Genomic DNA, 24,997 nt, shown 5'->3' with positions numbered 1-24,997 from the left:
TGTCCCGGGTACAAGCCTACCTCTGCCGGCCAGGTCCTCCCCCACCCCGAGACCCCTGCATGTGTGCGTGCTGTGCAACCCAGGGGTTGACTGGTGTGGGGGCCCTCTGCTCTCGGGGCCAGCATCCTGGAGCTTGCTTTTCCCACAGGCACTGATTGTGGGGTATGCATTTCACTTCCCGCACCTGCTGAGCCCGCAGATCCAGTGCTCTACCCACAGGGCTCGGTACCGACGACACGTCCTGGGCATCGTCCTCCAAGGCCCAGCCCTGTGCTTTGCAGCGGCCATCTTCTCCCTCTTCTTTGTCCCCTTGGTGAGTGCTGGGACAGCCCCCCGGGGCCCGGGCAGGAAAGGGGGCCACCGTGGGAGCGATGTCCCCACTGAGCAACAAACATGCGGGTGGGGGCAGAGCTGTAGGCAGGCAGGGGTCCCTCCAAGGGTCTTGTGTGTGAGGCCCAGGGCTGCAGTGAGTGGCACCAGGGAGGGAGGCCTGCTCCATCTGAGGCCCCGAGACCCAGCCTGTTGAGGACAGAGACGGACACTCATTGAAGGGAGGGGCAGCTGAGTGTCCTCAGTGAAGCTTCATGACGATGATGACGAGAAACAGAGACACGCGGAGTCCAGGGATGTCCTCATTTTCTTGTTTTATTTTTTATTTATTGAGGCAAGATCTCGCTTTGTCACCCAGGCTGGAGGGCAGTGGCGTGATCTTGGCTCACCACGGCCTCAACCTCCCGGGCTCAAGCGATTCTCTCACCTCAGCCTCCCAGGTAGCTGGGACTACAGGTATACACCACCACACCTGGATAATTTTGGTATTTCTGGTGGAGACAGGGTCTTGCTATGTTGCCCAGGTTAATCTGGAATGCCTGGCCTGAAGTGATCCTCCCACCTTAGCCTCGCAAAGTGCTGGATTACAGTGTGAGCCACCATGCCGGCCTTTATTTTCTTTTTTTCTTTTTTTTCTTGAGACGGAGTTTGGCTCCCAGGCTGGAGTGCAGTGGCGCGATCTCGGCTCATTGCAACCTTCACCTCCCAGGTTCAAGTCATTCTCCTGCCTCAGCCTCCTGAGTAGCTGGGATTACAGGCGCCCACCACCACACCCGGCTAAGTTTTGTATTTTTAGTAGACATAGGGTTTCACCATGTTGGCCAGGCTGTTCTCGAGCTCCTGACCTCGTGATCCACCTGCCTCGGCCTCCCAGTGTTGGGATTACAGGCATGAGCCAGTACGCCCAGCCTATTTTCTTCTGGATAAGGAATCTATGCAAAAGTGTGTCAGGACAGTAAACACCTAACAGTGTTTGGAGGAGGAGCTCCTGGGGATAAGACCAGCATCTGCTCATGGAGATGTCAGCTGTTGGTACTTGGAGAATGTCAGCCACCAGGAAGAGGGAGAAGGCAACAAAAGAAAGTTCCAGAACCCAGGATGGAGCCTGGGAAAGTAGAGAAAGCAGCGCTGAGGACCAAGCTGTTGGCAGCAAGAGCCAGGTCTGCCGGGGCCAGTGCATCTGGGCAGCAGTGCGGGGGCGGGGCCGGCAGAGAGCAGGACCTCCTAGCAGCCCTCACTCAGGTAAAAGACAGCTGGGAGCCTCTTAGCTCAAAGACCGAGGCCTGCTCACTTGGTTTTTTTAAGCCGATGGCTGATTTTAATAGGATAAGACCATCATTCTGGTAACGCCACCGTCATCCAGGAACAGAAAGAAACCCTAAAAGGCAGCCGTTTCAGAGTCGCTTTCAGTAGCAGCTTTTATTTGTGACAGCTGGACCAGCTTGAGACCTTTGCAGTACATTGAATTTTTAAACCCAAAGCACCATAAGAATTGTGGAGAAATGAATGGTGGTTATTTTAAATGTTTAGTAAACATTTCAGAAGAATCCCAAGTTTAAAACAAACGGCAGCCAGATGGCAGGGACGCACCTATAGTCCCAGCTACTTGGGAGGCTGACGCGGGTGAGCGCGGGCGCCGGGGAGTTCTGGCTGTAGTTCTCGGCTATGCCAGTCGGATGTCCACACTAAGTTTGGCATCAATATGGTGATTCTGGGAGCAGAGAACCACTAGGTTGCATAAGGAGTGTGGAGCCAGCCCAGGGTGGAAGTGGAGCAGGTCGAAACTCCCATACTGATCAATAGAGGGATCGTGCCTGCGAATAGCCACCGTACTCCAGCCTGGGCAACACAGCAAGACCCAGTCTCTAAAGAAACAAAACAAAACAAAACAACAGATGTCAAGTGAGGTCCTGGTGCTGCTGCCTCCTCACTCACTAGAGGCCTGGGCAGGCCGTCTCCTCCACCAAGAGGGGCTCGAGCTGGGGAGCTGAGCAGGGCTGGCTCCAGAGTGTCGGAGGCCCACAGGCCAGGCATAACTAAGCCCAGTGGGAGCACCGGGCCAGAGTTGGGGGGTGGCCTGTGAGTCCCAGGGGCTGTGGCTGCTGCACTGCTTGGCTGCTGCACTGCTTGGCTCTTAGACTGGATGCATTTGATGCTTGTGAAACAGGGAGGAGGAGATGCCAGGGAGATGTGGGGGTCAGGGTATGGGGCAGGCTGGAGGCCAGGGACTTCCTCAAGGAGGGTGGGCCACCCACAGGTACCAGCAGGAGGGGCGGGCGTCCTCAACTGCAGCCTCTGTGAGGTCAGAGCAGGGGCAGGGGCTCTGGGCAGAAGGCAGGTGGGCTGAGCCCTGGGCAGAGGCAGGCGGGTGGGTGGCCAGCACAGTGGGCAAGGGTAAGGGGCAGCAGGTCTGGGGCAGTCCTGGTTTCAGAGGTGGGACAGCCGCTTCTGGTAGTGGCCGAGTGACAGGAGACAGGCAGGCTGATGAGGTCAGGACCCAGGCTAGGGGATAGCCATTACATGGAGGACACAGCCAAGGCACAGCACCCATGGCTGGGATTGGGTAGGGTGGCCACACCTGCCACAGGGCCCAGATGTGGGCCTGGAAGGGCTGAGGGCAGGTGAGTGGCCAGCAAACCTGAGGGCCTGAGGCTGAGCTGGTGCCAGGCCTGGAGGTGAGAAGCACAGGACAGCCCGGCCCAGCTGCCCATGAACAGGTGCGGTGTTGGGGAGGGTGAGCGGCTTGCGGTGACCGTGCCCTCACCTCCCGCAGCTGGCCCAGGGAAGCCTGGATGCGAGGCGAAAGGGGAACCAGCAGACTCTAGGAAGGAGGGTTCCTGGGGTGGGGCTGGGAGGCCCAAGCTGTCAGCAGTTCCAGGACTCCAGAGGGAGGGGCCAGGCCACAGCAGCCACCTTGCTCTCCGTGGCACCGACAGGGCAACGGTCCATCCTCAGCCTTCGGTGCCGCATCCCGGCTTCATCTTCCACAGCTGCAGGGTCTTCATGAGGCCCCTCTGCGTCTGCTCCTCCATCTCTGCTGGTCCCTCTGCTCGGCTCCCGCACCTTGGGGCTTTTGCCCCACACTGGCCTCCTTCTGTCCACACTGTCAGACCTCCCTGGCTGCAACCCTGCAGCCCTCCACCCTTGCATGTCATTGGGACAGACCCGCAGGTGTCCTTGTGCCCCCCCCAGCCTCCACCCAGACGCTGGGCTCTGTCCTCCAGGCCCAGCCTCTCACTGCCGTGCGCCAAGCCATCCCCACCTCCCCTGGATGACCTTGGCCACTGAGCCCTCCTGTTGTAGCACACACCACATGGGTCCTGGGCTCTGCCCTGGGCCTCTGACATTCATCCCCTGCATCCTGTAGCAGCAGCTGCCTCCACCTTCCCTCCCGCACTCTGCATGGTCCCCGTCCTTCCCAGGCCCTCCCCGACCCTACTACACTGCAAGCCCCCAGACCCCCCTGCCTACCCCCAAGATGGGCTACTTCCTCCCTAGTTTCTTTCCCTGCTTTTCCACAGTGCTTCCCCCTACCTGCTGACCCCAGGGTGCTGGCTGCCTCCTGCTAGGACGTTCTGCTCACTCCCGCCTGGCACCTGGAGGCACTTCCCTCATCGTGTGTTGGTTACTTGAAGGCTGCAAACTGGATCATGAACATGTCTGGAATTGGCGTTGATGTCCGTGTTGTTCTCACCCTCGTGGTGAGCTGGAGGGGTCCACAGTGCAGGACAGACGAGCGGGCGTCCATCTTGCCAGCTGGGGCCACATGATGGGGAGGGCGGACAGCATGGCCCAGGCCAGGAGCCGCCTGCGAGGAGTTGCGGAAGTGCCATGCCCAGGGCGGGAGTGCGGCCTGGGGCTGTCACGTGTGTGTTGGCTGCACTAGCCTGGGCACTTCTGCAGGGCTGAGTGCGAAGACACAGGCCTCTCAGGACCAGGACACTCACATGGCCTGGTCCTCTGTGCTCCCTTTTTAAATTACATTTGGTAAAATGCACATATTTACCATCATAACCGTACAAAGTACGCACTTGAGGGGCATGGAGTGCATTCATATTGTATGCAGGCACCCCTTCTCTCCTGTTCTGAACTTGTCATCACCTGCAGTGCAAACCCAGCACCCAGGAACCGTCTCTCCCCATTCCGCATCCCCTGCCCTACCCTAGTCCCTGGGAGCCAGATGCACTTTCTGTGTCCGTGAACTTGTGTGTTCTGGATTCTTCATATGCAGAGACTCACACAGTGTGTGGCCTTTTTGTGTCTGGCGTCTTAAACTTAACATACTGTTGTCAAGATTCACCCATGTTGTCACCCGTGTCAGAACCGCGTTCCTTCTCTGTGGCCCAAAAATAGTCCATTGTGAGTCTCGTGCCACGTCATGTGGGCCCACTCATCCGTGGCCAGGGATCTGGGCAAGTGCACCTCCAGCTGTTGTGAGTGATGCTGCTGTGACCATTGCTGGACACATGTAGCTGCCGTGACACTGCTGTGAGCACTGTCGTGAGTGGTGCCGCTGTGGGCACTGATGGAGTGATGCCTCTCTGAGCTGGACACGTGTCTCTCCAGATCTGTCTTCTCAGGCTGTTGGTGCGTGTGCCCAGCAGTGAGCCTCTGGGTCATTTGGTGATTCTCTGTTTAGTTTTTTAAGTTTAATTTTTTTAGGACCCACCAAACTTCCACAGTAGCCGCAGCATTTTGCATTCCCACCAGCAGCACACGGCGCTTCCAGTTTCTCCACATCCTCATCAACACCTGCTATGTTTCATTTCTCTCCATCCTAGTGGATATGAAGGAATCTCATTGTGGTTTTGATCTGTGACAGGTTGACCATTTGCATGTTTTGTTTGGAGAAATGTCTGTTCTCATCCTTTGCCCATTTTTAATTGGGTCATCTTTTTATTGTTGTGAGAATTTCAGATAGGTAGATAGACAATGAATTTTTAAGATATGGTCTTGCTCTGTTACTCAGGCTGGAGTACAGGGAGCTGGATCACCGGTGGCTCACTGCAACCCCTACCTCCCAGGTTCAACAGGTGCACAGTCACGCCTGGATAATTTTTTATGTTTCGTAGAGATACAGTCTTACTGTGTTGCCCAGGCTGGTCTCGATCGATTGAGCTCAAGTGATCCACCTGCCTCAGCCTCCTAAAGTGCTGGGATTCCAGGCATGAGCCACTGCTGGCTTAAGAATTCTTTACACTTTTTGGGTACTAGGCCTTATCAGATACATGATCTGCAAAGACCCTCCCTTCTGCTACTGCCCCTGCTTTGGCACACAGCTCTGTGTGGATAAGGCCTGGCTTCGGCCCCCTGTTGAGGGCACTGACCTGTGGTTTGTCTCCCTGCAGTCTTACCTGCTGATGGTGACTGTCATCCTCCTCCCTTACGTCAGCAAGGTCACCGGCTGGTGCAGAGACAGGCTCCTGGGTAGGTGATGACTGCGTGGGCTGGCCTGCGAGGCCCACAGTCCGCCCCCCTCTGTGTGGCTGGGTGATGGCTGGGTGGGCTGGCCTGAGAGGCCCACAGTCCACCCCCTTCCGTGTGGCTGCTCCGCACCAAGGGCTGTCCATGGGCCGAGGCCCATGTGCGTGGTGGTGGCTGGGGCTCCCACACTCCGCCTCTCGGAGCATCCCTGTCCTGTCTCCTCTCCTGGCCTGCACATTCCAGGCCTCTTCAGAGATGAGGGCAGTGACAGCCACGCGGGCTCTGGCTCCACATGGGGGGCTTGGCCAGCTCCACCCTCCTGGCGTGTCCACAGGCCATAGGGAGCCCTCGGCTCACCCAGTGGAAGTCTTCACATTTGACCTCCACGAGCCACTCAGCAAGGAGCGGGTGGAAGCCTTCAGCGACGGCGTCTATGCCATCGTGGCCACCCTTCTCATCCTGGACATCTGGTGAGGACCCCGCGTCACCTGCCCCAGCTATCAGGTGGCCAGTGTGTCTGAGTCCTGGAAACCCCAGAAAGGTACAGGGGTCTTGGCTCCACCCTCCCCTGGATGCTTGGAGTTTTGTGTGAGGTCAGGGCAGCCCCCACTTCAGGGAGGACAACCCTCCCAGCAGTCCCTCCCTTCCCAGTGGCTCCCACCCCAAGTGCGAGCCGGGGATGGGGTGCCAGGGTGAGGTCAGCACCAGCCGCCAACTGCTCTCCTCACTCTTTCCAAAGGGGCTCACATCCACAGGTATCACCCTACCCCAGGCCTCACCCCTGCCCCAGCACCAGCCCCTCCTGGTCCCTAGTCCCTCCCAGTCCCCCCCATTGCCTCCCAGCCCCTCCTGCTCCCCTTGGCCTGCTGTTGCTTCCTTCCAGCATCTGTCCTCCACTGCCTCACCACCACTTCATCTGTTAGAGTGCTTATCTCAGTCATCACATTGTTTTTTGTGGAGTTTTGTTTTGTTTTTTTTGTTTTTACAGTCTTGCTCTGTCACCCAGGCTGGAGGGTAGTGGCTCAACCTCAGCTCACTGCAACCTCTGCCTCCCAGGTTCAAGCGATTCTCCCGCCTCAGCCTCCCAAGTAGCTGGAATTACAGGCGCCCACCACCATGCCCAGTTAACTTTTTGTGTTTTTAGTAGAGACGGGGTTTCACCATGTTGGCCAGGCTGGTCTTGAACTCCTGACCTCAGGTGATCCACCCACCTCAGCCTCCCAAAGTGCTGGGATGACAGGCGTGAGCCACCGCGCCTGGCTGTCATAACGTTTGAATTTGCTTTTCAACATTCTTTTGGAGCGTCTTGTTCTCTCGTCAGTGTTCGGCACTCTGATCTCCTTGGGGTCAGACACTATGGTTTTATATTCTGTACTTGATATTCTCGAGTCCAAGTCTCCTGATGCTCTTCTCTGCTGCCGTGTGCATTTTTAAGAATGGGGAGCATTCGTTGGCACCTGATCTCTAAGACCCAGGTGCCAGGGACACTCCAGGTGACCTGCCTGCTTGTGCGAGGCCAGCTCAGGCCCCCTTGGGAGGGACCTGCCAAGGAGAGGCTGCAGTGTAGGGCTGAGACAGTGACCTCTCCTCCACCTGGAGCCACGGCCAGGGGAGCTGCCCCCTCCCAGCAACTTCCTTCCCTTGCTGCCCCTGGTCTGTCTCCTTTCCCACCCCCTGCCCCTCACCCCCTTGACCTCTGCCTATTGTTCTGGATGACAGAAGTCTGGTTGGGGCTGCTTGAGGACCACTGTCCTCCATGTCCTGATGTTGAAAGACAACACTGTTCCCGGCTTTCTGGGTGGTGCCATCAGAAGGCAGCAGCCCTGACCAGGGTGGTTCCCACAGCCTCCCTGAGGCTGCAGAGTCCGGCCAGGGAGTCGGCCTCCTGAGACCCTGTGTGCCATCTGAGAACCATGGAGGCAAGTTCTCCACGGATCTTCAGCCAGGGTGTGGTGTGGGTGGCTCCGAGGGCTGGCAGCTGGGAGGGAACAGACCTGGCTGCCCCACAGCAGGCTGGTCCTGCACAGCAGACGCAGGAGGGCCTCGGCCAGAGAGGGCTGCAGCCCAGGGCCTCTGGCAGCACTCCGGGTCAGCAGGATTGGGCTCCCATTAGCACAGAGCAGAAGGATACCAATTTCTGTGGAATTGCAGATGGACAGTACATAATGGTCAGTGTGCCAAATATACATAAATACGGCGTTCTGAAATTTTGCCCACTGGAAAGTCCACATGGTTCATCTGAACCATGTGCCGGGTCCAGGCAGCCCTGACAGGCGCTCAGCCCACCCTGCCGGGGCCTGCGTGGGGCACGGGGAGGCCGGCACAAATGCCTCTGTTCACTGTTTTCAGCGAAGACAACGTCCCGGACCCCAAGGACTTGAAGGAGAGGTTCGGCGGCAGCCTCGTGGCTGCCCTGAGCGCGACCGGGCCGCGGTTCCTGGCGTACTTTGGCTCCTTTGCCACGGTGGGGCTGCTGTGGTTCGCCCACCACTCCCTCTTCCTGCACGTGCGCAAGGCCACGCGGGCTATGGGGCTGCTGAACACGCTCTCGCTGGCCTTCGTGGGCGGCCTCCCGCTGGCCTACCAGCAGACCTCGGCCTTCGCCCGGCAGCCCCGCGATGAGCTGGAGCGCGTGCGCGTCAGCTGCGCCATCATCTTCCTGGCCAGCATCTTCCAGTTTGCCATCTGGACCACAGCGCTGCTGCACCAGGCGGAGACGCTGCAGCCCTCGGTGTGGTTTGGCGGCCGGGAGCACGCGCTCATGTTCGCCAAGCTGGCCCTGTACCCCTGCGCCAGCCTGCTGGCCTTCGCCTCCACCTGCCTGCTGAGCAGGTTCAGCGTGGGCATCTTCCACCTCATGCAGATTGCCGTGCCCTGCGCCTTCCTGTTGCTGCGCCTGGTCGTGGGCCTGGCCTTGGCCAGCCTGCGGGTCCTGCGTGGCATCGCCCGGCCTGAACACCCCCCACCAGCCCCTACAGGCCACGACGACCCACAGTCCCAGCTCCTCCCTGCCCCCTGCTAGCGGCCACAGAGCCCACTCCCAGCCGTCCCCACCGGAGATGGACCAGGGAGGACAGGACGCTGGGCAGGGGAAGTTGAGTCGCAGGCAGGCCACAGTGGTTCTTGCGTGGCTGGGTTTTATTTTCATTGTGAAATATGCTCTATTTCAGTCCTCAAATTGTTCTCCAGTTTTTGCGGAGAGAGGAGTTTCACGGGAACTTGAAATGTGCTGTATGGCATTTGCCTTTCCACTCTCTCCAACCTGAAGACACGTTACCAAGCCCACCCACCCGAGGGACTGCCCACTCCCGGCCCCTTCGAGGCTGATGCAGAGCTGGCGGCGGGGCCGGGGGGTGCCATGCCAGGTTGTTGACACAAAGATGAGGAAAAGATGGCAGGACCGTGACGCCCAGACTGTATTTGTCCCAGATATAAATTACAGTTGCATTCAGGCAGCGATAAATACAGAGGGGCCCAGCTGGTGTACAGACTCATTCATATACAGGACAAGCCCCTCACCACAGTTACACACGATTCATACACACCCCAGTCCACACCAGGGCTCGTGAAGCAAAACTAATCACAAATGAAGGACTGGTCTTGAAAATGACGAGATGACGTAAACAAGAATGCACACGAGGCCGTGAGTGGCCTTACAATGCATGTGTCTGCAGTTTTGGCAGAAGCGGGGGGGGGGGGGGTCGGGATTAGTGGCACCAAGGGTCCCCCAGGAGGCTGCAGCAGGCTGGGCCAGGCCACACACTCCTGAGGCCAAACCAGAGCCACTTCTGAGGTCAAGGCCACACCCCGAAAGCTCCGCAGAATCGGAGGCCCAGGCCAGCTGTGCCCCACAAGGGGAAGGGGGAGATCCGCACCATGGGCCCGTTTCTCGTGGGGGAGTCGGGGCTTCCCACAGGGCTGGCTCCATTTTTGGTCAGACGACTCCTGGGGCCAGTGCGCCGTCTGAATCCTTGGGCACGTGGAGGCAGCTTTGTCTTTGGGTGTACCCCAGCCTGGCCCAGACGCAGGACCCTCCACTGAGCTGTCTGGGGGGCGTGGGAGCAGGGGCGCTGCAGGAGCTGGGTCTCCACATGCTGACGAGGGATAGGACTGAGCAGATGTCGGCTCACAGGACACTGGGAACTGCATGTCAGCAAGGAGCAAGCAGCGTGGAAAGTGCTAGCATGGGGTCTGGGGCTGAAAGCCAGCTCCTCTGCCACATGCGTGGAGCTGTCTCCACCTCCACAAACTCCTCTGCACCGCCATGCCCTGCTTTTGGTCTCTTCTGGGTGCTAAATGCCCCACCCTGACAGCCGAGGGGCAGACACTTGGGTCCGGCCCACACTCTGGTGCTGCCAGGGCAGCACCTGAGATCTCCAGGCCTCCACACGGACAGAGGTTCTCCTCCCCCAGCACAGGCACTAGGAAAGGGCCACCAGGCCCAGCTGGGCACTGTGCCCCTGCAGCTGTACCTGGGGTCCAAGCTGCCATCTGTATATAACAAGGCCAGAAAACAAGAGAAGGCACCTTCTCTCTTCCCCCAACACAAGGAAGCCACCAGTCACAACGACCCAGCAGCCTGACACGCTGCCCACCAGGGACTGCCCACACCTGCTGCCCGGGGCGGAGAGGGGAGGCTGGAGAGGCTGGCAGCCTGTGTCTTCTGGGGTAAGGACACACCACGGAGTCTGCTGCTCTGAAAGACTGGCCAGGGGGAAGGCCCGAGGGACACAAAGCCAGGTCAGACCCACCTGGACGGCTGGCGTCCAGCACTGTCCAGCTCAAGGGGCTTGGCAGGGAGAGGTATGGAGGGATAAGTGTCCACCCCTAAGGAGAGGACCAGGCCCCCACAGGGCAGAGGGCTCGCCAGCCAGAGCCCTGTGCCCACCCGGGACACGGGGAAATACTGCCACCCGCACAGCAGTCTCCAGTGGGATGACGGCTGGTCCTGCTCTGGCCCCAGGAAGATGCTGCGGTCAGGGCTGTAGCCAAGTCCAACTACAAGGCCGGCCACCGTGTGGACGTGGAGCTGCCTCTAGACCACCTGAAAACAAGGCTGGCGGGGGCAGAGACGGCTCGAACCCCTGGGCTGCCTCAGCCACCCCTACCTAGGATCGCCCTCAGGGGCAGGCGCGTCCGCCCTGGCATCCCTGGTGGTCCCGGCCCTCCTCGGCTTCTGCTTGGCCTTCCTCAGCATGTGGACCTGTCCCAGGGCAGGGGGCAGAGGGCCAGGGTGACACAGCCGATGAAAGTACAGTGCACAGGCAGCCCCAAGTCCTTGGGCCCGGGCAGCTGACGCCATCTCAGCCCCATTTCACGGAAGGGGAGGGACCTGCCTGGCTGCTCCCTGTGCCATCTGTGGCCTGCCTGACCGCTGGCACAGCCTTCCTCTGAGGCAGGCACCCTCCCCGGAGTCAAGGAAGACCAGGGCCGCAGCAGGCCATGCCAGCACCACCCTGGTACCACCGGCCACTCCCACAACCGGCCCAGCCTGGCCCACCTCCCCTGGTTCTCCAGCCTCACCCCACGTACCTTAGGGCCAGCAGCTGAGATGATCATGTGCCCCGGGGCCTGGACCCAGGGCTCCCCGTCCACCTGCACCGGGGTGGCCTTGAGGAGTGTGACCCGGAAGTAGGAACCCTGGGCAATCCGGATCCCGGAGCGCAGCCCACCCTGGACCTGGCCCTGGGGCAGGAGAGGCCAGCTGGGCTCAGTGGGGACCAGGGACACCACCCTGGGCTCACCCGCACACCCGGGCGGCGGCTCACCATGTGCACGACGCCCGTCACGCCCACCACCTCCAGCAGCCCATCATCCATGCGCGGCTTCTCAAACCTGGTGTCGCTGTCTGAGCCCCACAGGTCGGCCCCCGAACCCCAGCTGCAGCATAAGAAAGCGGACACAGAGGCGTAGGTGCAGGCGGGACGAGGGCTGAGCCTGCCGGTGGCCCCGCCTGGCAGAGCCTCTGGGGAGCCCGTGAGCACCTGGGAATGTTGATGAAGATCAGGCCTTCGATACTGGGCAGCTCCACCTCCTGCCGCTCCACCTGCAGCCGGATCTGCTTGTGCAGGCTCCGAGAGTGACTGATTTTCTGCAGCCCCACCCGCACGTACACACCCTTGTTGTGCAGCCTGCGGGACAGGGCGGGCCACCCGTCACTGGGGAAGCACTACCCCGCCTTAGGCAGCCTCTGCGTTCCGGCCCCTCTGCCTGTCCCTGCTGGGGGACCCGAGGAAGGTATGCCATCACCAGGTGGCGGCCCCTCTGTCCCTGCTGGGGGACCCGAGGAAGGTATGCCGTCACCAGGTGGCGGCCCCTCTGTCCCTGCTGGGGGACCCGAGGAAGGTGTGCCGTCACCAGGTGGCGGCCCCTCTGCCTATCCCTGCTGGGGGACCCGAGGAAGGTATGCCGTCACCAGGTGGCAGCCCCTGCAGCTCCAGTACCTGCTTGTGAACTTGCCAGGCTCCTCTTCCCGCGCCTGGTGGAAGTCCAGGCTCAGCTCCGCGTCGATGCCAATGCCACAGTAGTTACTCATCTGCACGATCTGGGGACAGGGTGTTCATCTCCCAGGACCCGGCCGCCCTCACCAGGCCCCCTGAGCTCCCCAACAGCAGGTGTAGTTTTTTGCCTCCTGCCGGCAGGAATAGACAAGAGCAAGGGCCACCCCGGCAACAAGCCCACCACCCAGGAGAGGGCAGCGTGGACAGGTCCTGGCCAGGCTCTTGTCGCCAGCTGGCTCAGCACAATTCCCAGCAGTGACCACTCTCTGTGCCTCCCTCTACTGCCTGCTTTGCAAAGGGGATGATGCGGGTGCATACATCCGAGTGTGGTTGGGAGGAGGATGCCCACTGTGACACGTGTGACCAGGTCATACGCAGAAGCCTGAAGGGCACCCCACGCCGGGCCACCCTGTACCTTGGGGGGCTCTGCATCTGCGGTGCCGTTCTCTGCACTGCCAGTCTCAGTGGGCATCCAGCAGGATGGTCCAGCGGTCCATGAGCACGGCATCGGCCTCGTCCACGGACAGCAGCACGGAGAGCGGGTCCTCGCCACTGTAGCCTGCCCCCCAGCGGAGGACTCGGCCAAGGTCATTCCCTGGGACACAGGCAGACACAGAGCATCTGTCACACCCACCCGCCCATCAGCCGGGTGCAGACCCCACCACAGGGACAGACACCAACCCAGGCCTCAGCAAAAGCTGCGCAGGAAGGGGTAGACCCTGAGGCCCCCTCCTTGGTTGCATGGCTGACCCCACCTGTGCCCAGGGGCAGGATGGCCACAGAAGGCTCCGGGCAGGCCAGTCGGTACCGTGTCTCCTCCAGGGCGCCGAGCACCCAGCCCACAGTGCCGTCGCCACCGCACACCAGCACCCGGAAGCAGGGCACCTGGGAGAACAGGTGGAGCCTAGCAGGAGACAGGAAGTGTTCTCCAGCAGCCGTGGGCACAGCCCATCCCCCACCCAGGCTGCCCCTTCCTTTTCAAATGCCCGTCCTGGCCATGTGGAGGACTTCAAGGTCCCAGCACGGGATCCCAGTGGAGCTCCTGCCAGCTGAGACAGCTGTGGCAGCCTCCTGGGGCCCCTCCCGCCCCTACTGTTACCCTGGACCAGGGGTCCTGCTGGACTCACCCAGGAAGAGGACCCCCGTTGGTCAGGTCGAAGACCTGGTGAGGGTTCAGTAGCTTCCGGAAGCTGCAGAGCAGGTCTCGGCCCTTGAGGCCTCCACTCTTGGGGTTCACGAACACAAGGAGGGGACAGCTGTCTGGGGGCAGCTTCGCGTGCTGACAGACAGAGGGCTGGGTTAGGATGGGGACCCAAGGTAGGGTGTCCCCACTGCTGGGGCTGCCAGGCAGTGCCCAGCCCCCAACCCTGAGCCCACCTGGCCTGGACCAGCCCCCTCCCCAGGAAGGCGTGGCCAGCTATAGCTGGCCTCACATAAGAGGTATCACACATCAGCTGCGTGGTCACCCCATCTCGCTGCCGGTCAGCAGGGCAGCACTGAGGCCAGCCGGCTGGCTGCCTGGTGCTCCCAGCACAAAGGTCTTGGACATGCCCACTGTGCTGAGTATGAACAGACCACACCCGCCTGGGCCATGCAGCCTGTGAGTCCAGGCTGGAAATCCACATGGGACTCTGCCTGGCACTCCTTGCCAGCAAGACCAAGGCTTGTCTCCTAGGGGGCCTCTCGTGCACACCTTTGGAGGATGGCGGCTCCCAGGCCCCCACCCACCTACACAGCAGCCAAGAAAAGCTCTTAACTCACAGGGTGGCACGCGGAGTCCTTCAGCCACAGGACAGAGCCCATCTCCCAACACACAACCCCAAGAAACAGTACCCAGGGATCTAGACACAGCGGGCTCAGGGCTGGGGTCCCTATAACAGGAAGCTGGAGCCCCCACAGCGGGGACGGCTGGGCAACAGGAGACACACAGGCCGGGTGCAGACACAGGGTGGGCGGCGGCACAGGGGCCAGCCGTGGCTGGGGGCAAGGACACACTCGGGGCTTTGTGACCCACTTGGCAGGCAGAGCCGCCTGCGGTCACCACTTACCACTCACCCCAGGGCAGGCAGCTGACGGGAGAGAGAAAGCGCGTGTCGGCCCCACACCTGGCTCTGCCCACAGAGCGAGTGGGGCTGGGGCAGGGGCTGCATCTTTGGGACCTTGGGGGTGGCCATCCTGTCCTGAGCCAGGCAAGGCCAGGTGTAGAGACCCACAGGCATCACCCGTCCCAGCCACAGACAATTCATTCAGATCAAGTTCTGCTTCGCCTGGACTGGGGTCAGGGTCAAGGGTCAGGGTTCAGGGGCAGAGCAGCCATAGACACCTGGGGGGTCCTCATGGGACCCTTTGGGGGCTGGATGGGCTGAGAATAAGAGGCCACTATGAAGGCACAGTGTGCAGCGTGGAGTCCCTCCATGGGCCAGACCCCCCTTTCCTCCGGCCCTGCCCTGTCTCCATGGGCCAGACCCCCCTTTCGCCCAGCCCTGCCCTGCCTCCATGGGCTGGATCCCCCTTTCTCCCCAGCCCTGCACTGTTGCCAGGTGCCCCCACTTCTGGGCACTGTGGGTCTTAAGGACAGCATCCAAAGTTTGGGAGCTGCACTGACTGGCCTGGGGAGCTCCAGGCAGAGAGCAGAGGCCCTACGTCCTCCTAGGCAGGGGGAGTGGGGCTGAGGCTGTACCGGGAGGGCCGTGCCTGGGATGCTGACAGCTGGTCACAAACACGCTCTGGCCCTTGGTGAGGCAGCCGCAGCAGGACCCAGCGCATCCAGGAGCTGCCTCCCTACTGGGTGGAGGCCTCAGGTGCAGCGTGGAAGCTGGGCCTGGCCCCACGGTGCCCCACGGAGCTGGTATCACCCACTGGGCAGCCTCGGATGAACGCTGACCCTCTGACCTCAGGCCCTTTGCTGTAAAACGGGCAACAGCGTCCTTCCTGCTGTTGTGAGGCACAAACAAGGTGGCACCTACGAGCCCCCAGTGAATTCGACTGAAGAGACGCCAGATGAAAAGAGCGAGTCTGGCTGTGGGGCCTGTGCACCTGAAGACCCAGACCTCCCTCTCGCCACCCCGGGGTGTGTGAAGAGCCGGCTCCACCACTCACTCACCAGCAGGTCAGGGAGCACCAGTGCCGTGAGCAGCCGGCCCCGCACAGCCATGTCCTTGAGCAGCACGTACAGCCGCTCGGCCTCCGAAAAGCAGGCGACATCCAGCACTACCGCGCCTGTGGTAGGGGCCCGGGACTCAGGGGGAGCCTGTCCCATAGCCCCCACGGTGCCAGGGCAGGAAGCAAACCAGGGTTTCCCCAGCCCAGGGCTGCCCAAGGGAAAGGTCAGGTGCGACGTGAGGGCCAGAGCTGTCCCACTTCACCCCAGGAACACCCCTGGGCCCCGTGTGACCACGTCCATCAGGGCGGCTCACCTTGGGAGGAGTAGACGTGACTCACGGACACCACGGTGGCTGCAAAGGCAGGCTGCGGTCAGGGCGGTGGGAGGTGAAGGACGCACCGCACGGGGGCCAGGGACAGCCCCTCCGCCTGTTCAGGGGTGACGTCTCACCCCAAGGGCAGCCTCCCCAGGAAGTACCCCTGCCCCACTCTAAGAGCAGGACTCCCAGCTCCCCGGAGGTCCAGGGCCCCCCGGAGGGAGAGGGAGAGGCAGAGGCTGAGCACCATAGGGATGGGCCACAGAGGGTGGGAGGCTACAGAGCCTCTTGGAGGAAGGGACGTGGACTGGACCCGGAGCTCGGGCCTCGGTGGCTCAAGGAGAGGCAGGAGCCGGCCTCAGCACTGCAGCCCCACTGCCTGCCGCCGGACCCTGCCCCCAGCGAGCAGCCCACGGCCAGCCACGGTGGTCACACCTTTGGTAGCCACGGCCTCATGCAGCAGGCTGCTGTACTCCTCGGGGGACAGGCCGGGAGGCAGGCCGCCAACAAACAGGGAGACGTGCGGGGCTACATCCCTGCTCTCTGCCACGTAGAACCGCGTCTGGCTCACCTGTCGCACGGACATCTGCAGGGAGAGGGGCGGGGACGCTGGGCCGGGGAGAACGGCACCGCCGCACCAGGCCTTCTGCCTCCTCACCCGCAAAACAGCAAAACAGGGTGTCAGGAACACTCCCAGGAATTAAGTCAACATGAAAACGAGGAAAGGGGCCACAGAGGCTTCCTTGCTGTGGACAACCCGTCCATTCCCCTCAAGGAACTCGGAGAGGTCTGCAACTCAAGGCGTCCCTGCAGGGACCAAGTAACTTATGACAGAGGGCACTGCCCTGCCAGCCAGGACAGCCGCTGCCTAGCCAAGAAGAACTTGGCGTCTGGGGCACACCCACCCTGTGGGGCAGAGGCTGTGGCTGAGAGCTGCCGGTTCCCTGGGGGCCAGCGTCCACACCCACTGACCTGCCGGATGTCCTGTAGCCGGTCCAGCAACGGCTGTTCGTCCATCAGCGCTGTCCGCCGGACTGCAGAGGTGAGAGACACAGGCCGTCAGCACCAGGCTCCTTGCCCACCTTGGAAACAGCTGCCCTGAGCCCCCAGGGCCCATGGGGATGCAGGATGGAACTGGTCAGGAGGACAGGGCCCAGTCTTGACGTCCGGCACCACCCTGCAGGAGAGCCTGGGCAGCAGGCCCAAACCCAAAAGGTGCAGGGACCGCCACACCCAGCACGGGCCATCTACTCACCCTGCCTGCAGCCCATCGCCACCTCCACCAGCTGGAAGCTCTCAGGACCCTCAGCCTGTTGGGGTAGAGCTTGGCATCAGGTCTGGGCAGGCCCCCACCACCTCAGGACACCCATGGGGACAGCCACGCCTGGGCTGGGATGGTGGTCTGGCCTCCTTGGGACAGTGACCCCCAACCAAGTCTGGCCAGGATGGGGAGCAGGCCCAGGGTACACACCTGGCGGCCGAGCAGCGGCAGGACCTCCAGCACCACGGAGCGGGCCGTGCTCTTCGGGGTCACTCGCACGGACACATAGGCCACGCCCACCCTGTGAGGACGCAGCCTGAGCTGGAGCTCCCCCCACCCCGCCCAGCAGACCCTGAGCCTCCAGCCCAGTCTCACTTGAGCCAGCCAGGGTAGATCTTCAGGACCTCCTGGGTCCGCGGCAGAGCCCGGATGACCCAGGCCTCTGGTGTGGCCTCCCAGGACCCAGGGCTTCTGCCCTCCTCCGAAATCACAGCACTCCCAGCCTTGCCTCCAGCCCAGGTGTCACAGGCCTTCAAGGAAGGAGGCAGCGGGCACAGCTCCAGGTGGCCAGGGTCCTCAGGGATGTGGTGGACCCGAAGTGCAGCCTCCTGCAGGACACCAGGTTGGGGGGGCCAAGTTGTGGGGGGTCAGGCAGGGTTCAGTGGGGGGGGGCGGGCAGGTCGCAGCGGGGGGCAGGTGGGTGAGGGGCACCAGGTTGGGGGAGCCAGGTCGGGGACGCCAGGTGCGGGGACATGCGGTGGGAGGTGGGGGCTCAGACACCTGCCCCGAGCTACCCCTTACCAGCACCTCCTCGGCACTGGCCAGGCGGGACACCGTGATGAGGCGGAACTGGCTTCTCCTCACCGCGTCGTCACCATCAAAGATTTTCAGTGTTTGCTTCCCTGGGCCGGGGAAGTTCCATGAGTCCAGGGCGCCCGGGGATGTCAGGAGAGTTGCGGGGAAGGAGGAGGGCACTTACCGGACTCTGGAGTCGCCGGTGTCTCTCTGCCTGGACCCACGGCAGCGCTCCCGTCGGCGCCGTCGCCTCCCTCGCCTGCGGGTCGGGTACACAGACCCCTCACTCAGTGCGCAGCCCCCAGCCCAGGGCGCCCCGGCCGGCCCGCACCTCACCCGGCTCCACCGCCTCCGCGATGCGGAAGCTCTGCGTCTTGCTGAAGCCACGGGGCAGGAGGCGCACGCACGCCGGGGGCAGGACCAGGGAGCGCAGACGCCCGAAGCCGCACTCGGGAGCCAGCGCCGCCGAGCAGACAGAGTGCGCCTGGGGGGACAAGGGCCTGAGCTGGGGGGTCGGAGCCGGGGGCGGGGACACCAGGTGCGCTGGGTCCAGGGAAAGACCCCACAGGTCGCAAACCTAGCCTGGACCCCGTGTCTTTCCTGCTTCCAGCCCCCGAGCGCCCACCTGGACCCCACGCCTCTCCTTCCTTGCCCCCTCCACCTCCCAGCGACCCCCTGGACCCCGTGCTTTTCCTACCCCGCCCCCTCTACCCTGCAGCGCCCACCTGGACCCTGTGCCTCTCCTGCCCCGCTCCCACAACTCCTCCGCCTCCCAGCAGCCGCCGGACCCCGCACCTCTCCTGCCCCACCCCCACCACCTCCCAGCGCCCACCTGGACCCCGCACCACTCGCAGCGCACTCCGGCCAGCACGTCAGAGGAGCCGCACGTCTTCCTGCAGACCTCGCAGCGCGCTCCCGAGGGCAAGTTCCCCTCCCGCCAGTGGTGGTGATGGGTGTCCTGCAGAGCGGGACAGTCAGCACCTGGGCCCGCCCCACCCCCCAGGGCTCCCTGGGGCTGGTGCACTCACGTGATTCTGGTGCCCGTCCTGGTGGCACTGGCGGCAGTCACTGCAGGCGAAGGGCACACAGTCTGGGTGGAGGTGCAGCTCACACACTGGGGGGCAGGCAGGGTTGGGGGCAGGCAGGGTTAGAGGTGCCTGCCACCCCGGAGGATCCCTGCCTCTGCTGGCGCTTGCGTCTGGCCCCATCCCTACCACCTAGCACCCCGCATCCTTTAACTGTCTTGTGGACTGCTGGGCGGCCAGTCCTCAGCTTCCCCCCATCACCCCGACAAGCTGCAGCAGGGGGTGGGCTGGGCCACCCTGGGCATCTGAGACCAGGACGCTGAGTGGGGCAAGGGGAGCCAGGCAGGCTCCAGGTACCTTCGCAGTGGAGCGCAGGCGCCTCCAGGGCTTTGCGGCAGACAGCACAGAACTTGCGCTTGTGGAGCCCCCGCGGGCCGAAGCAGTGGGCCACTGGAACCTAGCCAGGGAAGACACAACCTCCTCAGCGCTCTTGGTAAGCGTCACAGGCTGCCCGCCACTCCTCCTCCCTCTTCACTTGCGCAACTCTGCAGCTGACGCTCCTGCTAGGAACTGCCTGGCCTGAGCCGGCCATGCCACCTGGAGGCCCCAGGAGCAACCACAACCCCGGGTTCTGGGGACAGCCTGGCTGGTCAAAAGCAGGGAGCAGGCTGTGGCCTTCCCCAGCAGCCCTGCCTAGCGCAGGGGAGCGAGTCCCCCGCCACCCCTTCCCTCCTTGGGGCAGGCGAGGCTCTGTCAACCGCCTGGCATCTGTCTCCTCGGAGCCAGGAAGATCACAGCACACAGGGACTGCCCTCTGGGAGACACTCAGGCCATAACAAGTGTGGATCAACGTTTCTGTGTCGGGGAGGGCTGGGCTGCTGCTTTTCCACGAGACGGGAAGCACAAGGACAAAGTCTTCACTCCCGACTCTTGCCCTTGTCCCCAAACTTAAACCACACCCGATAAAAGCATACACAGAAAGACCGTGTTCCACAATTTCAGCTGTGAGCATACCAGAATGGTGGGTGACTTTTATTTTGTCAAATATATCTTTTAAATTTTCTATTATACATATAGTTGAAATACATATTTTCCCAATTTAGCATAGAAAAGTACATTAAAATCAATTTTAAAAAGCTGCAGCCTCAGGCCGTCCACATGAGGAGGGGCTGCCCAAGCCAATGTGGCATCCCCAGGATCCCGGCCACCACCAGGGCCAGGGTGCCGGCCACCACCAGGACCAGCATCCTCAGGCTTCCTGCTCACACCCCGGGAACCGCATCATTAGGAACAGGGCATCAGACATTAGAGGGGACGGCGCAGCCGGATGCCCGCCAGTGGCAGGTGCGCCTGCTGGCCTGGCTTGCCGTCCTGCTGCACACCTGGGCCTACCTCACAGCCTGCACCCCACCTGCGGCCTGAGCACTTCAGGGAATGCGGACATGGGGGGCCTCAGTCTGCAGACGGCGGGGCTGACAGCTGAGGGAGGAATAAGCCTGGCCCTTCCTACATGTCCCTGCTGTCACCACTGTCACCAGAGAACGGCTCCATGGCACAACCTTTACCCAGGGCTGTCTTGGCAGGTGTGTCACTGGGTGCCTTGCCCACTCCCAGCTCCCGGCAGCCTTTGCCCCAGCCCAGGGCTCCTGCAGTGCCCTGCAGTGACCTAGGCCAGTCACCTCCCTGCCCCACTCAGAGCCTTTAGAAGGAGGCTGGTGGCCAAACACTCTCAGGCACCCAGGCTTCCTGCCTTTGCTTTTTATTCGAGCTTCCGTGCGATGCCTGTGGGTTCGCATGCAGCTGTGAGGAACGGCAGAGTCAAGCTTCCGTGCGATGCCTGTGGGTTCGCATGCAGCTGTGAGGAACGGCAGAGACCCCCGAAGCCTTTGCCAGCCCCCCGAAGTGTGTCATCTTGCAAACTAAGGTCACATCACAGCTGAGAGGCTGACACCCCAGACGCGGAAATCATCCCCTGAGGAGCTGCATGTCACAGCCACACCCACCTCCCTGCCTGGAGACCTCTCGACATCTGTGTATATGTTTAGTTTCGTCATTTTGAGCACATTCTGTGGACAGGATCTTGCTAACTGTGACCTTTGGGACTGGCTTTTATCATCATCATTCCCTACAGATCCGTGCAGGGTGCTGAGCCTTTTAATCCCGAGCAGTGTCTGACCTTTGCCTTTCAACCGCAGGTATCACTAACATCTGACATGAAGGGTCTCAGTACCTCGATCCCATGAGAGCTGACACATCCCCCAGCCTCTTGCAGGTGCAACACCCAGCCCCACACTCACCCGGACCAGGCTGGGCGCCACACTCGTGCACGGGATCCTCACAAGCTTCAGGCACTTCTCGTGGGACATGAAATTGCAGACTGTGGGAATGAGCGCTGTGTGAGTTGGCCCCTGTCCCACCCAATGGCTGTCCTACCCAGGAAGTTAGAGGCCCCAGGGCAACTACTGCCACACCCACCATGCCACACCAGGGACCCTGTGGTCCTCCGAGTTTCCCCCGTCCCCCCACCCAGCCCCACTCATTGGAGAGAACCTGCAGCCCAGGAGCAAGAACCTGGGTGGTCCTGACCATCCTGGAGGACAATGAGTGTGTCCTCTCATCCAGAGAGCAGCCCCTCCCCTTCGCACGTGGGCCCAGCGCTCCTCCTGCCTCTGCAGCTGGGCCTCTCAAGGGGCAGCCCTGGGCCCACCAGGCTTGCTAAGTGGCAGGGGCGTCTCGGGCTTCTGCAGATTGGCTTTGCCAGGGACACCTGTGTCTCACTCTCCCGAAACTGCGCACACCCCTAATTGTCCCTGCTGCGTGCTGTGCACCATGCCTGAGACCTAGAGCCACCCAGGGCAGGTGAGGGCTCTGGGAGGCAGGAACTGCTGGGGAGTGGACAGCCCTGGGCCTCTCAAGGAGCTCTGGCCATTTGCACAGGACCCAGGGAGCACCTCAGCCAGCAGGGTGCTCAGGAGGGCATAAGAGCAGCAAGCGCCACACCCCAGCAGTGAAACAGACAGGAGGGTGGGGCCGGGGCAGAAGGGAGGGCAGGAGCCCTGGGCTGGGTCAAAGGCTACCGGGGGCTGGGAGTGGGCAAGGCACCCAGTGACACACCTGCCAAGGCAGCCCTGGGTGAAGGTTGTGCCAGGGAGCTCCAGGCTGCCCAGCTGGGACAGGGAGCTCTTCCAGAAGGCCCAGCTGGTGCCACAACACAGCGCCCTTCACCTGCTGCAGCCCTGGCTACCCCAGTCTCCAGATGGGACTAGGAGAAGTTCCTCCTGGCAGCTTAATAGAAAGGCTCTGGAAGCAGGCCAGGGTCCGCGGAGAGAAGAAGGGGAAACAGGCAGCGCCCATGTCCCTCCTCTGCCTTGGAGACAGGGCCTGCTCACCCCACGCCCCATGCTTGGGTCTCCAGGGTTGGGGGAGGGCGCCCTTTTTCCCATAGCCCTGCTGGCCCCTCTTCCACGGGGGCTGCCCAGGAGGGTCCTTGTGCCCCCTCCCAAGGGGGAGGGGACCCGGAGTCTGGCCTCAAGCAGGGAGCTGCCTCAGCCACACATGCACACTCCCCACCTCGGGGGAAGCCCCAGGCGGCAGGCATGGCTGTGCCATGCTCTGATGTGACAAAGAAGCTGGCAGGCCAGGCCACCTTGTGCGCCCTGGGGGTCGGAACAACCATGCCATTTCCACCACAGACAACATCCCTGTGTGAGGGGACAGTCTCCTCTGCGGAACCCGGCCTGAGTGGACCCCTATCCCCAGAGCAAAGGCCTGAATCCCTGAGCAGGGCAGAGGCTCCTTAGCCCCTCCCACCTCGGCGTCCCTGGCCAGGACACAGTAAGTGTCAAACGTCCAGGACTCCGGTCCTGTCCCTCGCTCCCTCCAGAGGCTGGGCTGTGGTCCCCAGGGCCCACCTGCTTGCCGCGGGGGAAGATGAGAGCCAGCCCTGGGAGCACCCGGGCCCAGAGCAGGGAAGGGCCGTCCTCACCCCAGACGGGGCTGGGCAGCTGGGTGGAGCAGGGCTGGGGCACGCGCACCGGGCGGCAGGGCCCGGCCTGGCTCTCCAGGTGGCTGGGACTCTGGGCCACAGCATGAGAAGGGCCAGGGCCAGGGGCCCAGGCCAGCCCTGCTCGGCCACACCTGCTGCCCCAGCCACTGGGAGAGGAAGCCGGCCATGGGGACCCCAGCAGAGGTCCCGCTCGCATCAGGCACAGCCCCCAGTCGTAGCCATCGCGCGGCACTATGGAGACACTGCCCGCACCTCCCAGGTGAGGAAGCCCTGAGACCCGCAGCCTGGAACGGCCCGACGGCGCATAGGCCCCGGCCGCCCCATGTAGGCAGGTCCCAAGAACAGGGCTGGGATCCCGCCCCCCACCCCGAAAGCGCCGGTGCCACCTCCGCTCAGGCTCCTGCCCACGGGGCAGAGGCAGGGCTGCAGCCGGGTGGGCACCGGGCCCGGGCGCTCACCGTCGCACAGGAAGCCGGCCAGCCCCCAGATGAAGTCGGAGCAGAGGTGGCAGAAGGTGGGCTTGGTGAGCGTCACCTTCCGGAAACTGTGTCCCGGCCCGGCAACGGAGCCCGGGGCTCTGGCGCCCGCGGGCTCCGGCCCCGGGCGCGCGCGGCCTCCTGCGCCCAGCACGGGGCTGCAGGCCGGGCTGCCGGGGCGCGGGGAGCCGCCGCCCAGCCAGGCACGAGCCCCGGGCTCGGCCGCCGCCGCCATTCCCGGCCCGAGCGGCCCGAGCCCCTTTGGGTCAGCGCCGGGGGTACTAGAGCCCCAGCTCCACCGCCCGCGCCGCGCAGCCCGGCTTCCGACTGCGCCCGCCCCACTGCGCAGACGCGGGCCGCGGGGCGGGGCCGTGCGCTGCTGGTGGGCGGATCTAGGGGCGGGTGGGGCGGGGCCTGCTACGGATCGCAGCCGTGACGCGTCGGTGGGCGGGACTGGGGCGAGCCTTGTGATGGGGCGGGGCGGGACCTGCGCGTGGGGGCCCTTCGCGAACCCGCCGTGGGGAACTGGTCCGCGTGGGCTCGGTTTGACCACAACCGGCCCAGACATCCCCGCACGCGGACTCCGGACGCCGCACGCGCAGCGTTGTACCTGCGGGGCCGCGGCCCGCGGCTGCGCAGACAGGCGCCTCCCACGCGAGACGCAGATGCTGTCCGAGGCCGCTGGCCGCGCAGGGCGCCCCAGGCGAGGGGCAGCGCCGCGGGCCTCCCACAGTGAGTCCCAGAAAGCGGGCTTTGCGGTGCTTGGGCGGCTCCGTCCATGGGGTCTTCGCGGTCTTCGCACACGCAGACTTGGCCCTGCCCAAGGCCCAGGAACCCCTGCGCCCGACTGCTGTCCTCACTGCAACGGGGGACCCGCCTGCGGCCCGGGACTGTCGCCTCGTGACCCCCGCCCGGGCCTCACGCCAAGCGCCCAGCTCTCCTGCCCGGTGCGCGCCGCGGGTCTTGTTCAGCTGGCGTTGGTGGCCTTTGAAAGCCGCGTCCACGCGGGTCACCCCTCCCCGCCGCTGGCAGCACTCTGGGTCCCTGCCCCCGTGGGCCTAACTGTGGACAGGAGTCTGCGCAGCCGGGGACCCCACCCCAGACCACCAAGCAGGGGGCGGAAAGAGCAGAGGGGCCTGTCGGGGAGATGCCGGAAAGGGATTGGGGGCTGTGGACTGTGGAGGGAAAGAGCCGGAAGACCTGCCCTGGGGGCTATGCTGGTGGGGGCACCCAGGCCACAGGGGGATTCCAGGAGTGGAGGGTGAGCTGGAGACCCAGTCTGAGGAGGGAGGAGCAGGCCCCTGATATCGTGACGGGGGAGACTCGGTCCTCAACCCGGGAGGATTCTGTTTGTCCAGAAGCTGTTGGTTGAGCTGCTGGGGCAGGACCCTGGGTGGACCCCAGGGTAAAGGGAATGTAGCCAAAGCTTCGGGACCTCCACCCTCCAGGAGCTGTGCTCTGGGACAGACAGCACCGTGAAGAATGTGAGTGACCAGGAAGGGCTGCCTGGGGGCAGCAGGAAGGCATCCAGTCAGAGAGCCAGAGCTCTCAACTGCTGATGGGGATCTATTTAAGAAATGCAGACCGGGCATGGTGGCTCATGCCTGTAATCCCAGCACTTTGGGAGGCCAAGGCGGGCGGACACGAGGTTGGGAGTTCGAGACCCGCCTGACCAACATGGAGAAACCCCCCCCCCCCGTCTCTACTAAAAATACAAAATTGGCGGGGCGTGGTGGCACGTGCCTGTAATCCCAGCTACTC

The 24,997-nt window shown here is 62.9% G+C and overlaps 2 protein-coding genes across 3 annotated transcripts in view; one reads left to right on the top strand and one right to left on the bottom strand.

Annotated features, from left to right (window-relative positions):
- Window positions 1-8,932, top strand: part of TMEM175 (transmembrane protein 175) — a 34,368-nt gene extending 25,436 nt beyond the window's left edge. For both annotated transcript variants that reach the window (XM_030920743.1, XM_030920748.1), the window contains exons 8-11: window positions 149-313; window positions 5,679-5,757; window positions 6,089-6,224; window positions 8,104-8,932. In XM_030920743.1, coding sequence (XP_030776603.1) covers window positions 149-313; window positions 5,679-5,757; window positions 6,089-6,224; window positions 8,104-8,776 — 1,053 coding nt within the window. In that variant the 3' untranslated portion in view covers window positions 8,777-8,932. The remainder of the gene's footprint in view (window positions 1-148; window positions 314-5,678; window positions 5,758-6,088; window positions 6,225-8,103) is intronic.
- A 218-nt stretch (window positions 8,933-9,150) lies between these two features.
- Window positions 9,151-23,565, bottom strand: DGKQ (diacylglycerol kinase theta). Its single transcript, XM_010375347.2, is given in 24 exon segments — window positions 9,151-10,957; window positions 11,287-11,439; window positions 11,523-11,634; window positions 11,739-11,885; window positions 12,198-12,298; window positions 12,670-12,717; window positions 12,719-12,849; window positions 13,010-13,158; window positions 13,382-13,533; window positions 15,358-15,473; window positions 15,671-15,709; window positions 16,109-16,259; window positions 16,646-16,707; window positions 16,929-16,983; window positions 17,145-17,235; window positions 17,310-17,542; window positions 17,736-17,836; window positions 17,914-17,988; window positions 18,066-18,213; window positions 18,562-18,687; window positions 18,758-18,843; window positions 19,112-19,211; window positions 21,052-21,131; window positions 23,219-23,565. Coding segments are annotated over 24 exon segments (2,808 nt in total). The 5' UTR covers window positions 23,472-23,565; the 3' UTR covers window positions 9,151-10,858.
- Window positions 23,566-24,997: the final 1,432 nt, after the last annotated feature.

Source organism: Rhinopithecus roxellana, chromosome 2 (genome assembly GCF_007565055.1).
Source record: "Rhinopithecus roxellana isolate Shanxi Qingling chromosome 2, ASM756505v1, whole genome shotgun sequence".
In the NCBI taxonomy this organism is placed as follows: Eukaryota; Metazoa; Chordata; class Mammalia; order Primates; family Cercopithecidae; genus Rhinopithecus; species Rhinopithecus roxellana.
This window is presented reverse-complemented; position numbering and strand designations above follow the sequence as displayed.